At 41.0% G+C, this 18,327-nt stretch overlaps 1 protein-coding gene across 4 annotated transcripts; it reads right to left on the bottom strand.

Moving 5' to 3' along the window:
• Nucleotides 1-7,336: 7,336 nt before the first annotated feature.
• CENPA (centromere protein A) lies at nt 7,337-14,328 on the bottom strand. 4 transcript variants are annotated; one of them, XR_008915461.1, is made up of 5 exons: nt 13,835-14,328; nt 13,577-13,692; nt 13,008-13,085; nt 8,817-8,897; nt 7,337-7,692 (listed from the first exon to the last, which is right to left on the bottom strand). XR_008915461.1 is itself a non-coding variant. In XM_007475961.3 (5 exons), exons 2-5 carry the CDS (start codon nt 13,938-13,940, stop codon nt 7,627-7,629), a joined length of 366 nt encoding a protein of 121 aa, XP_007476023.1. In that variant the 5' UTR covers nt 13,941-13,948; nt 14,125-14,315; the 3' UTR covers nt 7,337-7,626. The 4 variants fall into 4 exon arrangements, 3 of the variants coding, with proteins under 3 accessions (XP_007476023.1, XP_007476020.1, XP_007476018.1); XM_007475961.3 differs by lacking the exon at nt 8,817-8,897 and having other exon boundaries at nt 13,835-13,948; nt 14,125-14,315; XM_007475958.3 differs by lacking the exons at nt 7,337-7,692; nt 8,817-8,897 and adding an exon at nt 11,956-12,299 and having other exon boundaries at nt 13,835-13,944; nt 14,125-14,314.
• Nucleotides 14,329-18,327: the final 3,999 nt, after the last annotated feature.

The raw sequence follows: 18,327 nt of genomic DNA, 5'->3' as shown, positions 1-18,327 counted from the left end.
CTGGCTTTAGCACATCACTGTGTATGAAATAGAAATGTCTTAATATTATTAATAATAGAATAATTTTTACCTTAAAAATTCCTGAAAGATCCTGGGGATCCCTGGAGGTTTCTGGACTATATTTGAGAACCTCTGCTTTAGGAGTTATGTTCCACATGATGGTGAGGATGGTACACTATTGTCTTATTAGGAATGATGAACTGCTTGATTTCTGTATGAACTGGAAGGACCTACATGAACTGATGTGGAGTGAAATGAGCAGAACCAAGAGAACATTGTGGGATGATCAAATATAATAGACTACTACTAATAGCAATGCAATGATCAAGAAGAATCCCGTGGAACTTATGAAAAAGAATGTTATTCACATCCAGAGAAAGAACTATAGGAGTAGAAACGCAAAAGAAAACATATGATTTATCACTCGGTTATATGGGTATATGATTTGGGGTTTTGGCTTTTAAAAGATCACTCTATTATAAATATGAATAATATGGAAATACATATATGTGATATATATATATATTATATATATAATATAATATGCGTATAACGCAGTGGAATTGCTTGTCAGCTCCAGGAGAAGGGAAGGAAGAGGGGAGGGAGAGAACATAAATCATGTAACCATGGGAAAGTATTCTAAAAATAAATTAATTAAAAAATTTAAAAAGCTATCCCCCAAAGTGAGTTAGGGCTGACTAATACTGAGTAGCTGAAGATATCAGGAAGATTGCCCCATTGTTTCTATATGTTATACTCCTAGTTATAAAATGAATTTATTTATATTTATTTAGAATTTAAATTTTTTATTTATTTTTAAATATTTTCCCATGGTTATATGATTCATCCTCTCATCCCCCCCACCCCTTTCCAGAGTTGACAAGCAATCCCACTAGGATAGACATGTGTTATCACTTGATATCTATTTCCATACTATTCATAAAATGAATTTTTAAAGGCATGTACTACTCCCTTGATTCATTTGTTCTTGAGAATTTTACAATGAAGTCAGCTCTATTAAAATGTGTTCTTCTCTAGTTTAAAATTCGTTGAATGGACCTGGGCCATTCTAAGAACTAGGTCCACATCTTGCCACTGGCATAAATTGTGTGACTATAAGCAAATCTCCTAATATTTCAGTGTTCTAGAGAACTCTCTAAGACAACAATTTACCGAACAGTTGTTCTATTTGGTAGAGTTTCTTCATTCACAAGTCTTGACGAAGGAAACCAAAAACACACCTCAGAAGAGTTTAGATTGAGACACCTTGAGTATCGGTAGGAGAAAATGGTTTAAATTAGCTAAAAATGCCTTCTCTGGCTAACTAGATAAGACTTATTTATTAAGTGTCTAGCCGAGTCAAGTATTGAGTTAGGGGCTTGGAGAAAGAAGGGGCATCGCGGGGGAAGTAGCAGCCTGTGGGAGCAGGGGATAGGAGCAGACACTCGGGGGCAGAAAATATCTCCTCATCAAGACCTCCGCAAAAGGGCAGCACAAGGCGCGATAGCATCACTCCCAGTCATGCGTGTCCTCTGGCCATATCTATTCTCTCTTCAAATCCCCTTCCCCATTGGCGGAGCAGTAGTAACCTGCTGCAGAGAAGGAGTCTTTTTTGGTTGCCTTTTTTTTCCCTTTGGGTTGGGGAGACTCATTTAACCAAATGCATTTTGCTTTGAACACGTGTCCTCAGATAGATCTAGTAAGAGCAAACACAGCGCTGGGGGCTCTCAAGCTGACCCACACAATGCCTTGAACTGGGGTAGTTTTCTGGTGGCTGACCTGTGAGGGAGGAGGAAGTCCAGATACTGCTATATGTAACTTGCTCATGTTCATAATTTGTCAGGGTTGATGATATGAAATTCTATTTGTTTTCTTGACCTGGAGCCATCCCGAGGTTTAACCCCCCGTGGGGCACTGCTTCAGGAAGCCGGGGTCCTAGCTCGAAGTCCTTTCCCCCACCCACCTATGTTACGGACATTTTTTGAATGCCTCGTACCTATCTCTGGGACTTGATTGTTTTAACAATTCTTTCTGCCTACCGACCAACAGCCTCCCTCATCCAGTTTGGAAGGAGCATCAAACTGAGTGAGTTTCATCAGTCAAATCTAGGGGAAAATAAGGAGAGCGAGCTTAAAGTGAAAGGGGCCCCTCCGGAGCGAGGGAAGGAAGGCGGACACTATGTACTTAGGAAGTCAGACGCTGGGCTCCGGGGAGTGGCCGCGTCTTCGCTCCAGAAGTCTGGATGACTCCTTCTCGGGAACGCTGCAGACGGGGTCTTTTCTCGCGGAGGATTTGGACTCAAGGTTCCTTCTTTCTGAAATTCTGTGAAAATTCTTCAAATTTTCCTTTTAGAAGAGGCTCATCCTAGTCTGGGAAGTGTCCGGAGCTGTTTTTAATTGCTAGTGCTACGGGGGGGAGGCAGCGCCTCCCGGAATGGCCCGTGGTGCCTTCTGCACAAGCTCCCGTGTGCACCTTATGGTGAGCGCTGGGGCCCAAAAGGTAGCCCCGAGGGCTTTGTTCTGCTGGTTAAATATATACACACATATATATGTATGCCTATATATATACGTTACATGCAGAGTAACTTTAAGAATAGCAGGCCACCAGAAATACGGGGAAACATATTGATGGTACCTACATTCCTCTCATTCCTGAGGCTCCGCGATGGGGAGCAGAGTCTCCATTTTTTTGTATCAAGGCCCTTTTGGGCATGAAACCTAAGAACCTCTTCTCCAAAGAATGTTTTTCAGTGCATAAAATAATAGGATCACAAAATAATAATAGAATTATTAGAGTAAGATTACAAAAGAAATCAATTACATTGAAATTAACTTGTCAAAAAAAATCTTTTTAAGTTCATGGACCCCGGAGAAAGGACATTTAGTAATGATGTTGTTACTACTACTACCACATATTTTATAATGCTTTTTAAAGTTTGCCAAGCCCTTTATGTCAACTCATTTGATTCTGATAATTTGAACTAGGTGCTATTATTATCCCCACTTTACAGATGAGGAAGTTGAAGCAAAGAGAGTCTGTGGCTAAATTCAAACTTGGGTATTCCTGCCTCCAAGTCCCCTGCTCTATCCACTGTGTCACCTAGCTGCCTCAGAGTCCTGTTGCAGGTTTGAATCTCAATTCAGATACTTGCTTGATGTGTTGCCCTACGCAAGTCACTTAACCTCTCAGTGACTATCTATAAAATGGGGATAAATAATAGCATAGACCCTAGTGATGTCATTTTGGCCCTCTTTGAGTATGATGGACAACAGCCAACCACATATCTTGTTTGTAGGATTTCTTCATTGTTCAGTTATGTTCAGCTCTTTATGAACTCATATAGGATTAACAGAGGTTAAGATACTGGAGTCATTTGCCATTTCTTTCTCCAGTGGATTAAGAAAAACAAAGGTTCAGTGACTTGCCCAGGGTCACGCAGCTCATGTCTCTGAGATCACATTTGAACTCAGGTCCTCATGACTCCAGACTGTAAGGCTAATTTGGGGGTTGTGGCTTAATCTAAATTTATTTGGTCGCCAGAGGAAATTCCAAATAAAATACCCAAGTCAGTTTGGAAATTTATGGTGATTTTAATTAATATAGAGGGAAGGAATTAAGGAGAAGAAAGAGAAAGAGGGTATAGGATTTCTCTTGCCTGGCCTATGCTAAAGGGAGTTCAAAGACCTCTGCCACGAGGTCTTTGAAGATTAAAGGCTTTACTAAGAGGATAGTGTTTGAAAGGTAAAGGAGAAAGAATCAGCCTAAACTCTGAGAGCTCAGTGAAAATGTCTCACCTGAATTAGGCTACTAATTCTAATACTAAGCTTCTCCCAGTATAGTATCAAGGAAAACTCGCCACTAAACTGGACAATAGCTGCCGCCACACCAAGATACCAAGACATTCAGCATGCTGCCAGCCAGAGCCACCTCTCCGTGAAAAGAGCCCAAGAGAGGAAGTGATGGGAAATATATAGATGGTTTTTACATCATTTTCCTGTGACTCACATGTACCAATGGTAACTTAAGCTTGACTTAGGACAGCCTTCTGTCAGTTGTTTCTGATTTGTCATTTGCTAGCACATGTCTGTCACAGGCCATCCTCCCAAGTACTTAATCCTTAAGTATGGGTGTAGACATTTCTGTTTTTGTTAGACTAAGTAGGGTGGAGTAATCTAAAGTTCCAAAGACCCAGCGCTCTATTCCCTGAGAAACCTAGCTGCCTATTGTTTGTACATAGTTTAAACATCTGTCTGGCCAACAGGACTGTGAGAACAGGGATTGTTTTCCTCTTTCTTTGTATCCCCTGTCCTTGGCATGTAGTAAGAGCTTAATGAATGCTTACTGACTAATTGTAGGGAGGAGATGCATTCTTTTTCTTTTTCTTTTTTTTAACCTTACCTTCCATCTTTGAATCAATACTGTGTATTGAATGTTCCAAGGCAGAAGAGCAGTAATGGTGAGGCAGTGGGAGTTAAGTGACTTGCCCAGGGTCACACAGCTAAGAAATATCTGAGACCACATTTGAACCCAGGACCTCCCATCTCTAGGCCTGGCTTTCTTTCCATTGAACTACCCAGCTGTCCCAGAGGAGATGCATTCTTAACCTAACAGGGTAGAGGCAATTATAAAAGATAAGATGGATAAGTGGTTACATGAAAATGAAAAGCTTTTGCTAAAACAATATTCACGTTCCCAGGATAAAAAGGCAAATGGTTAAATAGGAAAGAGGAGAATCTGTTATTGGATTTCTCAGAAGAATAGATATACACATACATGTAGATATTGTATACACATGTATATGTGCACATATATGTGAATGAATTCTATTTTAGCCACATACATACACATACATATGACTAAAAAATCCTGATTCCTTCAACTGATCCCCGTACAAGTCAATCTGAAGGTCCCTCCCCATCCTATAACCTTTCAGCTTTTGGATGTACTTCCTTAAATGTGGTGCCCCAAAATGAACACAAAACTCTGTGGCTGGGGTGCCTCCCTAGTCCTGGATACTGTTCTTCTTAATGTAGCAATAGATTTTTTGGCTTGTTTATCACACTTAACCTTCACCTTTAAGTCCACTAAAACCCCCAAATCTTTTTTAGACAAATTTCTTCCTTGACCTACCTCCTCCATCTTGATTTAGGAGGCTGTTTTTTTGGAATCTAAGTCTATGGTTAAGAAATCACAAAAGGGACCTCAGTAGCCATCTAGTCCAGATCAACTAAGAACCCCTAATACAACATACCAACAAAAGGCCATAGGGTCTCTGTTTGAATATTCACATGTCTCTATTAAATCTCATCTCACCAGATTGGTGCATTATGCTCTGTCAAAATCATTTTGGAGGGGGGCAGCTGGGTAGCACAGTGGATTGAGAGTCAGGCCTAGAGACGGGAGGTCCTAGGTTCAAATCTGGCCTCAGACACTTCCCAGCTGTGTGACCCTGGGCAAGTCACTTGACCCCCATTGCCTAGCCCGTACCACTCTTCTGCCTTGGAGCCAATTCACAGTATTGACTCCAAGACGGAAGGTAAGGGTTAAAAAAATCATTTTGGGTTTTGACTGTCATCCAATGTATTAACTCTTCATTCTCCTTTCCAGTTTTATATCTTCAAACAGGCATCCTATCTAAGATTTCATCAAAATTATTTATAAAAAATTTTGAAGGGGCAGCCAGGGAATTCAGTAGTTTAAAAGCCAGACCCAGAGAGGTGAGGTCCTGGGTTCAAATGTGACCTCAGATACTTCCTAGCTGTGTGACCCTGGGCAAGTTACTTAATCCCCATTGCCTAGGTCTTACTGATCTTCTGCCTTGGAACCAATACACAGCATTGATTTTAAGACAGAAGGTAAGGGTTGAAGAAAAAATTTAAAAAAAAAATTTTTTTTTAAATTAGGTCTGAGGACAGATCTCTGGATTTCCCACCATGCTGACATTGCAATATTAACATTTAACCAGTTCCATATCCATCTAGTTGTATTATTATTATCCTCTATCTCTGTCTTGCTCAGCAGAACATGAAAGTTCTATGCTAATTATATCTCATGTAGTCATCAAAATTCATTCTTAGGCAACTACTTTGTACTGGGTGTGGTACCAAGTACTGAGGATACAAAGACAGAAATGAAGCTGTTTTTGCCCTCGGGGAGCTTCCATTCTGGCCAGAGAGGAGCAAGTCCCAATAATGGGACATTGATCGGAGTGCCTGAGGCATCTCCCTTTCCCCTCCTCCTTCCATCTCCTGTGTAGTTAGGAGGTCTTAGCAGGGTATAAAATAGATACAAAAAGTTCCAGTTTCCCCAAAGTGCCTCCTTTTCACATCATCACAACTCCTGGGCAGCTTTGTACTAAAAGAACTTTATGCCTCCTCCTATGTAAGAAGAGGCTTTCTAATCACTGCCTCCCTGATGGCCTGAAAAGGCTCAATATTTAGAGATGCACAGAGCCTGAGAGAGCTCATCCCACCCGCCCAACAGCAGATAACAAGGAGATATCTGTGGCTTGGCAGTATTCAAAGTGTGAGCAGCACAGATGTCCTGTGCTTCTTCTGTGTGCTCCCCAGCTGGGTAACTTTGAGAGATCATAACTTATTTGGGGGGGATATACTTTTTTTCATTTCTATTAAACACCTTTTCCTTTCAATTACATGTATACTTTCTGGTTGACTTAGTTAAAATTAAACATTGATAGAGGTTCCTGAGCTGGTGATTCTGGGTGGTTGACAATCCTCAAATTACCTCGAGCCTGGAAGTGGCCTTCTAGAGCCTAGGTATGGGGAAGGAGGGTTAGGTGCTATCTTTTTATTTTATCTCTTCATACACTGTTCTGTTTTGAGAATGGGTTTTTTGTTTTGTTTTGTTACTCAAGGAAAATTGGAAAGAATCTTCATAAACACTACTCTTTTCTAGTAGAGTATGGTTCTTGGAAGCCAGTTGTTCAGTTATTAAGAAGGCCCAGGAGTGAGGTAAATCGCAAAACCTCAGAGTTGGAAGAGGTCTCAGATATGATTTAGTGTAACTTCTACCTGAACCGTAATTTCTTCTATACTACATGTACTAGTGGTTCCCGACTCTGCTTAAAAGATTTCCAGTGATGGATAGAGAACTCACTACATTGTTGAGACAACTTATTCCATTTTTGGAATTAAGTATTTTCCTTATATAACCCTTGTGTCAGAGGCTCACATTTGGCTCAAAGGGCCTAGGTACAATTTGGGGAGTTCTTACTTCCTTGGTCTGTCACCCTAATCCAATAACCTACGAATTTTAGTAACTGGCATCATCCAAGGGTAATCACCAGTTCCTCTTGCAAGCACACAGGTTCAAAAAGTTCAAAAGAGGAATGGTTTTATTTAAAAATTAATGGAATCAGATGGGCCTTGAATCTGAGTTCTTGGGAAAAAAATATCCTTCCAGTGACTACTCTTTTCTCAGTCTCTGTGCCCTGCATAGGGCTCCCATCAGTGCAGCCTTCCAGGGCTGCTCTGTCACAGTGTTTGTCTTCTGCAGCAATCCTGCATTACTCAGGTGTCACCTGCCACTACTGCCCATCAAGTGCCTCTGTCCTGCCACGTCTTCCACTGCTCCATGGCAGCTCTCCTCCCCTCCCAGTAGGTGCTTCTACTTCTTGCCACTCAGATTTCTTTCTGCTTCCCAGGAGATCCAGGAGAGAATTCTGTTAGGAAGCTAAAGAAGGAAAAAGAATCCAGGAGAAAGAGCTGGTTAGTGGTGTCAAAAGCTGCAGAGGTCAAGTAAGATAAGGCCTGAGAAAAGGAATTGGATTTAGCAGATGAAATCATTGCTAATATGATTGAGAGCAGTTTCAGTTAAGTGATGGGGTCAGAAACCAGAATGCAAAGGGTTAAAGCACAGGTAGTAAGGAAGTGGAGGCAATGGAGTATAAAGGACTTTTTCTAGTTTAGCTTGCTGTTCTCCGGCCCAGCATCCCATTGCCTACCTCTAGATTACTGCACCTTCCAAGCCTGGAAAGTAATCCCTCCTCAGCTGCCCCAAGCCCAAGAAGGTCCTGGACCTTTTCTCTCTCTTTCCACTGCCCCCCTCCCCCCCCCCCCCCCCCTTTAAGCCCTTATCTTCCATCTTGGAATCAATACTATGGTCCAAGGCAGAAGAGTGCCACTGCCCTTCTTGATGGTCTAGTCCTAGGGGCTCAAGTATCATCTCTACTCAGATGATAAACAAATGTATATTTGGTTATTAACTCTAGTTTCACATTATCATTTGCCTGATGGATATCTCCTCCTGAATGTCCTAGAGCCAGGTTGGCAAACCTATGGTATGTGTGCCTGAGGGGCTGCTCCCCTCCCCCTCTCCACGCCTGACTGAGAACATTTCTCACATTACCCCTCCCTCTGCCCATTAGTCCAATGGGAGTGCTTCCCCCCTCCCCTGTCTGGGGTAAGGGAGCTGCTCACATGTGGTGTGAGGATTGTATTTGGGCACTTGGTCTCTAAAAGATTCACCATCCTAGTCCTAGAGGCATCTTTGTAAATAATTCTTCTCTTTCATCTTAGAATCAATTCTAAGCATTGGTTCCAAGGCAAAAGAGTGGTAAGGGCTAGGCAATGGGGGTTAAGTGACTGGCCCAGGATCACACAGCTAGAAAGTATCTGAGGCCACATTTGAACCCAGGACTTCCCATCTCTAGACCTGGCTTTCTAGCTCCTGAAAACACCTAGTTGCCTCCCCCTCCCCTACTCCCACCCCTATCTTAAATTCAACATATTGCACTTGGCACTTCCTACTCTTGTCCTGGATGGGATTCTTCATAGCCATCTCAGACCCAGACATACCACATTGCTCTCTGGCCTTCTTGGTGCCATGCTGTTCCCCCTCTCAGACTGCTTTAATCAAATCAACACTATCTGCCATTCCTGAAAAGAACAAGTTAATAAATTGTCTTGTAGCTCCACTCATCATCTCTTTGACTGCCCAGATAAAACCACCCCTCCCTAGCCCCATTCATCCATACACAGTTTCCCCTCAGTAGAATATAAGCTCCCTAAAAGCAGGAACACCTTGGTTTTTGTATTTGTATCCCTAGCACTTAGCATAGTGCTTGGCACATAGTACGGTTTCAAATCATGTTTTCATGCATTTATTCACACCCCAAACTGCAATTATCTTTGACATAAAAATTGTACAAGGATTTATTGACAGACACTGCTACTAGTCTTATTTGTCAATGTGCAAAAAACATTTAAATAATTGTAACATAGATCCATGGAATACAAAAACCAATGGGCCACAAACAGCTGTTTCAGCAACCTTCAAGGAGGGATAAAGGAGTATCCCTATAAAGGATGAAGGGTAGAAGATTGCAGAAGGAGAACATCAGTTAAATAATAAACTAGTCAAAATACTCTAGGGACAAAGCTGGAATTTGCAGACTAACCATTAACACAGGAGTTATGTCTACTTACTTGCCATGCTTATGCTGAGTAAAAAGAGGTAATAAAGCTGAGCTAGAAGTTAATTATCTTATCACTAACCAATTAATCAGTTTTAGACTGATCGTGGCCAAATTCTTCAAGTTCCAGCTTATGTGACTATCTTAAGGAAATAATACTGAAAAATTATGTTCTCAATTATTCCTCCTTCAAATTTTCCTATTTTTCTTTTGGGCAACTACCATCTTTCATTTAGGTACAGAACCTTAGAGTTATCCTTGACTTTTCTTTTTCCTACCTTACCTAAACATTAAAATATACTCAAACAGTTTTATTAAAAAACTTTTTTTTAATTAACAAGCATTTATTTTTCTCTCCCTCTTTCCCATCCCCCACCTTTCAAAAAACCAACCAACAATAAAATTAACCTGAAAGCAAATAAGCAGTCAAGGCAAACCTATTCCTGTATTAACTATGTCTAAAAATTTATGTCTTACTCTACACATCTTGAGATGGATATCAGGAAATGGGTAGCACACTTTTTCACTGGTGAGAGTTCTTAAGTCTTTCAAAGTTATTTTTATAGTGTTATCATATAAACTATTTTCCTGGTTCTGCTACAGTACTGGTTCTCAAGTCTTCCAATTTTCTCTGCAACTTTCCCTTCCATAATATCTTAGGTCCAATGGTATTCCATTATATTCAAATACCATAATTTCCCCAGTCATTCTGTAAATGAATGAGGCCCTATCAGTTTCTAATTTTTTTGTCACTTCAAGAAGAGGTGCTTTAAATGTTTGTGTACATATATGTTTTAGGAATGTACTTTGCAGGAGTTTTGAGGGGCCCAAAGCAAAATGCATCAATTTTTAAGTGCCTAAAATTCTCTGTTCTAATATGTATCTCAGGTTTTGGATACCAGATTATTAAGATTGCAATGAGTATTGATGCCTTTTGTTTTTAATTGTTACTTCTAAATATATCCTCTAAAAATTCTCACCTCTAGGAATTGAGCTCTTCCTTGTAACAAAAAATGTAAAATAAATGATTGCATCTCACAATACTTTGCTCACTTTCCAGCCAAGGGAGTTATGTTTCATTATCAATTCCAGCATTAGTATAGGTTTTTGCAAATACTTGGCACCCACCTTCCTTTTAATACTTTTCATTTAAACTATTTTAGTCACTGTACCTGGTTTATAGTAGGTGCTTAATAATTGTTTGTTGAGTGACATTTTATCAATTTTATTTGGTGACTAAGACAGCATTTTTTCAATTCTCAAGACCAAAGTATGTTCAATTCAGGACCTTCTGCATATAGGGGAAGACTTTCTAGTAAGACTCTTCTCAAGGACAAATGCTTCTTTATACTAACTCTAAAAACCTGTTGGATTCAGGATCTTTAGTCCACCTTGGCAGATTATACTCAATAACTATTCTTAGTTTTTTTTAAAAGAGTACAAAAATAAGCATACCTGATTAAAATATATATTAGTCACATTGGGGAATTTTAACTCAAAGACAAATATGCCAAGCATTATTCATTAAGATGGAGAACTCAATCACATAACACATTTGCTTTTGTATTTAGGGCTTTTGAGGGGGTGGGGGTGGAATCATACCTTTGATTTCATTGGTGTAAAAAAGTTCTGATTAGAGACTTCCTCTCTCATACGGGATCATCAATAGCTCTTGCAACTTATGTCTTTTAGATTTGTTTAGGGTACTGAGAGGTTAAGTGACTAGTATAGGCTTATCTTGATAATATGTGCCAGGGGTAGAATTTGAACCCAGGGCTTCCTTGTTTCAAATAACAACCACCCCAATACTGTCTCTTAGAGCTTTAAGGCATATAGATTTCCCTACTTTTCATTAACCACTTCACTTAGCATTGTTAATTTTGAAGTAAGTCATGTACCAATCTGGCAGACACCATATTTACGGGAGAGAAGACATACATATGTGGACTACTGGGGACAGAAGCAGTGGAAGAGGCAACTTGTAGTGAAAGTACCTTCAGGAAGTTGGGTTTCAAGATAGGTAAGTCACGTAATATTATTATCCAAGGGGTAAGAGTCAGGCATATAGTTAACCAGGCAGATATTGCCCCTTGCAAGGGAAGAAAAGAAAGGGAAATGGTGAGAAAAACTGTACCACATTGAAGGCCACTTCTTTCATACTTCCCATTGTTTCTAAATATACAGTGGGGGTGAATCTGATGGGCTGTGTTATAGTCCATAGAGAGCCAGTCTCTAGGTTGGAAAAAGCTGGGTCAAGTCTTACTTCTAACACATATGGTTATTGTGATACTGGACAAGTCACTTAACCCAACTCTTAAAGTTGCAGAGGTGCTAACCTGCTTTAGGAGAGGGAGTTTCCACACTTATACCAATGAAATCACAGGCCCAGTTCCTTTCACTGTTTTTAATGAACTCTTCACTTGAAGGAAGCTGATAAAAAGACCCCGGAAGACAATCCCTGCTCTCATCTTTTCCTATACATACTTCTCCCCCCACCAAAGAGAGGGCACTTCTGGCCAATCTTTAATTAAAAAAACTTTATTTAGATTTTGTATAAAGGAACAATTCAAGGTTCTCCAAAGGGTAACACTGTGCCCAAGAAATGGGTAAGATGACATGGTGCTGAAGATGGGAAGTGGCAACTCCGGCCTACGAACTGAAATGGTTGGAGAAACAGAAAGGCACTAGATTTTTAACTCCTGGATTTAAAAGTCCATTGATACTCAAGTGTTTAGCCTAGTCCTTCCTGTAAACCTCGGATCCTTCTGGCCAGCTGAATATCTTTGGGATACAGAGTTACCCTCCGGGCATGTATGGAGAGAAGGTAGGCATCTTCAAATAAATGAGTTATAAAAGCTTCTGCTGCCTGGGTATAGGGAAAGAGATAGATGAATTGATATAGTCTAGAAAAACTGGGGAAATTTTTCTTAGTGTCTTCTACTCTTAGCATACTAAATTCAGAGACAGCGGACCTTGACAAAGGTAGGTCCCACTGTATTAACACAGAAGGTAAATGGGGTGAGTGATGGTGATAAAATGCCATCTTTCATTCTTATACTTCAGTCTTAGGGAAAGGCTCAATACTATGTAAAAGATGGACCCTAATAACACTGAGAGTATAGTATTAGAGTAGCAGTGTCTAACTTTGGGGTCCCACATATTCTGGCCCTTAAACCCTCACTATTGCCTCATCTTCCTTGTCTCTTTACTTTGTGAATGCCTCAGGCATCTTACCTCATAGTTCAATTATACTTTTTAATGATATTTCAGTTTCTGGTCAATTGTTTAGAAATCTTATAAGTACTTTTTTTTTAACCCTTACTTTCTTACAATCAGTCTCAGTTCCAAGGTGAAGGAATGGTAAGGGCTAGGAAATTGGGGTTAGGTGACTTGCCCAAGGTCACACAGCTAGGAAGTATCTGGAGGCAAATCTGAACCCAGGACCTCCCATTTGGCCTGGCTCTCTACTGAGTCACCTAGTTTGCCCCAGTTTGTGCTACTTTGTGACAACCCTTTCTCCCAAGAACCACACCACCCTACTTAAGGTTGTAATCTCCTTTGTCCCTCTCCTCACCTCCTGTAGGGCCAGTAGAGCATTAGCTTGCCAATAATAATCCACCCCTCGAGTAAACCGGAGACATATTTCTCTAACCTGTAAAGTAGTTTAGGAGGGCAAAAAATAAATAAAATAAAATGGGGAAAAATAAAGGCTAAAGCATATCTTTGCCAAGAGAGGGTACCATTTTCCACTCGCCACCCCCCTTTTTTTATACTTCAATCTTGGGGATGGTTTCAATACCAACCAGGCTCAGCCTTAGATATAAGAGCCAGGTATATCTTATGGGGTATTGAAATAGGAATTAAAGTGCAGGAGCCACAATCTATTTAATGGGTAGCAATTAGCAAAAAATAAGCATGTTAAGTGGCTATTATAAGCTAAGCATCATATTAAATGCTTGTAGCGGTAGCGGTGTTTTAGAAAATTAACATCAAGCAAGTGAAACGTTTCATGAGGAGTCGTAGGGTTTAGGAAAACCTCAGGTAAAAAGTTTGTAATACATTGTTATGGGTAGGTGGCATCCTGGGCAAGCTCACAAACAAGAAATTCTATAGGTTAGGAGTGGAGTTATCCCTGATGCTTACTAGTCGACCAAAGGGTGCCTTCCTGATCAGCAGATTTGTGCTTTTCTGTAACTTGTGGATCTCCCTAAGAATTCGCTGACTGGTTCCACCCGGGTAGCGTCGCCGGCGCGTGGTGCCTAAGATAAATAATAGTTATTAGAGGGAAGGGAAAGGAGTTACGAGAGGACCGAGGGAAGGAGTGAAGAGGTGCAGTGGTCGGGGAAGTTGACCCGGGGCTGGGTAGGGGGGTGGGGTTGGGTCAAGGCTATGTCTGGTTACCTGTGGGGATGGTGGTGGTGGAAGTGGAGGCGGAGGTGGAGGCGCGGGGCTGAGATTGGTTCGAGGGGCGCTTCTTTGGGGTGGATTTGCGGCGAACTGGCTTCATGGTCCTGCCTGGCAGGGGCAGAGTGTGGACATCGAAGGTCGCGGGGCCTGGGAACCCATCGCTCCCTCCTTCCTTCTTTCTTCCCCTCCCTCCTTCCTTCCTCCCTCCTTCGGGCGGCTCGCGCAGGGGCCGGGCTCTCGTGCCGGGCCCCCCTTAGCCAGGGAAGCCGCTCAGACTGACTGACCTGCGGTCCGGAGGATACGGAGCAGTCCAGAAGAAGGGAGAAGGTCAGAGAGGGAGCCGAGTCGGGGGAGCCTGAAGAAGGGTGGGGTGGGGTGTGATCGGACTCAGCCTCTCGAACTGGCAGCCACAGGCTGCATCTAAGTAAGTACCTCTTAACGGATACTCTTCTAATTAGAATTTAAACTGAGCTCAGAGGTCTACGTCACATCCGGCTCCCCCCTAGGTTAGTTTCTAGGGGTGGGGAGGTGGGAAGTGGGGAGGAACCTACCTCTTAAAGGCCAATAAATGTGAGAGAAAAGCAGGTAAGGCGGGGAAAGTGGAGAGGGGGCGGTAACATTCTGTGATCGACGGCCAAAGTAGCCAACGGGGGCTCAGAATTCCTCCAAGGAAGACATGCCTCTTCTGGGTATGAACTTCCGCGTTAGCTGACAAATGCCGGAAGCAAGTAGATTAGACTTTTTTTTGACACTTGTAAGAGTTAGAAACCGGTTTAGGAGCCCAACGGTGCTACGGTGGTGGTGCTCCTGGACTCATACTCTGCTCGTCTGGCCCTCGCCGCGTGTCCTTCACCTTGGTTGTGATCCGTAGGTCTAGCTCGAGTCCTCTGGCTCCGTTCCTTGTTAAATATCATTGTGGTAGTTGCTAGCCACCTCTCGAATGGCGTCGTTGTTTGGGTAGTCTTTTCCCATGGAGCCACTGTGTTACCCTTGTCCTGAGGTAGAGAAATGATGCTAGTAGAGTCTTGGGCTCAAGGGCCCCTAATTCCCTCCCGCCGTAAATCCAAAAAATCATGACTTTGTATATAGCAATTAACAAAACCTCGGAGGAAATGGTGGAAGGAGAAATCCTATTCAAATTGATGTAGAAAGCAATCTAACAAGAGACTAAAGGGGGCAGCTAGGTGGCACAGTGGATTGAGGGCCAGACCTAAGACCAGAAGGTCCTGGGTTCAAGAATGACCCCAGACACTTTCTAGTGTGACCCTGGGCAAGTCACTTCACTCCCATTGCCTACCACTTACTGAATGTCTGCTTCTAAGAAGATAAGGGTTTAAAGAAAGAGGGAGAGACTAGAGTATAAATGCAATTATAAAGTACAGAAAGACAAATGATTACAAGGATATTCGTTGTTCACAATCTAGCTGAGCCAACTTAAAAAAAATGACAATGCCATTTTTTCTGGACCTGTGTTTTAATTGATTAAAAATAATAAGCTCAAATGTGAGGAAGCTGTTCATGCTTTTAGCATGAATATGAAATAGCTAGCATTTATATAGTACTTTAAGGTTTACAAAGAGCTTTATATATTTTATTGTTTCCATTTTACAGGGGAGGAACTGAAGCATACTAGTTAAGTGATGTGTCCAGGGTCTCACTGCTAGTTAGTATCTGAGGCTGACCAGTTCCAGGGCTTTAGCCACTGTAATTCTTAGCTCATCTGCTTTGGTATCTTCAACCAGAAAGTGAGATTAAGGTCAACCCAGTCACTGTTCTGCCACCTATGGGTTATAATAAAGATATCATTCATAGATGGGGAACCATTAAATACAAGGAGACCTCCTCAAGCCTGGAGCAATTGTTGTTGTTCAATTATGTCTGACTCTTTATGAATTCATGGACCACATAGCATGTCAGGTTCTTCTAACCTTCAGATCTCACGCCTCTTTTTAGTTTTTATACTGGTTCCTCAGGAAACAACTAAGATGATTTGGTACTTCTATATCTTTGAGAAGTTGCCAAAGGGAGAAGCTGGGTGGCTCAGTGGATTGAGAGCCAGGCCTAGAGATGGGAGGTCCTAGGTTCAAATGTGGCCTCAGACACTTCCCAGCTGTGTGACCCTGGGCAAGTCACTTAACTCCCATTGCCTAGCCCTTACCACTCTTCTGTCTTGGAGCAATACACAGTATTGATTCCAAGACAGAAGGTAAGGGTTAAAAAAAAAAAAGTTGCCAAATTTTGTTGTCATCCACAGAATCATGGACTTTAGTGTAGTCAATGAAGCAAAAATAGCTGTTTTTCTGGAACTCTCTTGCTTTCTCCATAATTTTATTTTATTGGCAATTTGGCCTCTTGTTCCTCTTCCTCTTCAAAAACTAGCCTGTTCTTCTGGTAATTCTTGGCTTAAATATTGCTGAAGCCTAGCTTGCAGAATCTTAAGCATTACTTTGCTGGTGTATGAAATGAATGCAATTGTTTTGGAATTTGAATGTTCTTTGGCATTGCCTTCTTTAGGGTGGGGCAATCCTTTCCAATCTTTTCCAATCCCATAGCCACTGTTGAATTTTCCAAATTTGTTGGCATATTGAGTGCAATACTTTAATCTTTTAGGATTTTAAATAATTCAGCTGGAACTCCATCACATCCATTTGCCTTACATGTTAGTGATGCTTCCTAAGGACCACTCTACTTCATTCTCTAGTATATATGACTCTAGATCAATAGCCACATCATTATGGTTATCAGTGATGTTAAGAGCTTTCTTGTGTAGTTCCTCTATATATTCTTGCCACCTCTACCTAACAGCTTCTGCTTCTGTTAATTCCTAACATTTTTGTCTTTTATCCTACCCATTTTTGCATGAATTGTTCCCTTGATATTTCTGATTTTCTTGGGAGCTTGATTTTTCCATTTTGTGAAATAGAAGAAAAACATATGATCAATCATGTGGTTCAATGAGGATATGAAAGGATATGAATAGGGTTTTGGTGTTAAAAAATCACTCTACTGCAAATATGAATAATATGTAAATAGATTTTGAACAATGATACATGCATAACCCAGCAAAGTTCCAAATTGCCATCTAGAATGGTCCAGGCCTTGTTTTAACTGACTGTATAGAGCTTCTGGATCACCTCCTGTATCATTGCCTTGTTGTAGTGGAGGGGCTTGCATAACTTAGTGAAACTATAAGCTGTTGCCATATAGGGTTACCTAAAACAGACGAGTCATAGTAGAGAGTTCTAACAAAAGATGACCCCCTGGAGAAGGAAATGGCAAACCACTCCAGTACCTTTGCCAAGAAAACTCCATGAATACTATTAAAATGATAAAAGAGATGACATTGGAATATGAGCCCCTCAGGTTGTAATCCAGTATGCTACTGGAGAAGAGCAAAGAACAACTACAAGTAGCTTCAGTACTAATGAAGTGACTGGACCAAAATTGGAAGGAAGCTTAGCTGTGGATGTGTTTAGCAACTATAAAGATCAATATTGCATAGGAATCTGGAACATCAGACGTAAGCTAGTTGTGGTCAAACGGGAGATGGAAAGATTAAACATTGATATCTTGGGTGTCAGTGAATTTAAATGGACGAGAATAGGTGAATTTAACTCAGGTGCTCACTGCATATACTACTATGGACAAGAATACCTTAGAAGAAATGGAGTAACCCTCATAGTAAAAGGGAGAGAAGGTAAAACTCAAAAACGACAGAATGATATCTGAATCCAAGGTAAACCATTCACAATCATAGTAATCTAAATCAATATTCCAGCCACTGAGGCTAAAGAGGCCAGAGTTGATCAGGTCTATGAAAATATATAACCTTTAGTCTAGAAAACCTATATTCCAGAAATAACACACACACAAAAGATATATTCATTATAGAGGATTGGAATGCTAAAGCAGGCAAACAAATGATAATTGGAATAGCAGGCAAGTTTGGTCTTGGAGTACAAAATTAAGTAGAGCAGAGATTAATAGAGTTTTATCATGAAAATTCTCTGGTCATAGCAAACACTTTTTTTTTCAACAACCCAAAAGATATGTGGACATTACCAGGTGGTCAATAAAGAAATCAGATTGATTATATACTTTGCAACCAAAGGTGGAGAAGGCTGGAACAAACTGATTGCTAAATTCCTGGGTTAAAGAGTCTGATTTTGCACATTTATATAGCTCTTTAAGGTTTTGCAAAACATTCTATATACATTATCTTATTTGATTCTCACAACAACCCTGTCAGGTTCTATTGTTACCCTCACTTTACAAAAGAGGATATAAGTTCAGTTATTAGGGGGTCTCAGAGGTAGTATTGTCTAAAGCCAGTTTAAAATCTGATTTTCTGTCTATGATACTAAACTGACTCAGTAGGAAACCTTTGGGTAAGAGATCTTGTCTACCAAGTCAGATTCATGGTTGATTTGTAATTTAAAGTCTAAGAAGTGACTTAGTGGGTCCACAGCCAATATGAAGATTCTTTT

Source organism: Monodelphis domestica, chromosome 1 (assembly GCF_027887165.1).
Source record: "Monodelphis domestica isolate mMonDom1 chromosome 1, mMonDom1.pri, whole genome shotgun sequence".
Taxonomy (NCBI): domain Eukaryota; kingdom Metazoa; phylum Chordata; class Mammalia; order Didelphimorphia; family Didelphidae; genus Monodelphis; species Monodelphis domestica.
The sequence above is the reverse complement of the archived record's forward strand: the minus strand, read 5'-3'. Positions and strand labels throughout refer to the sequence as shown.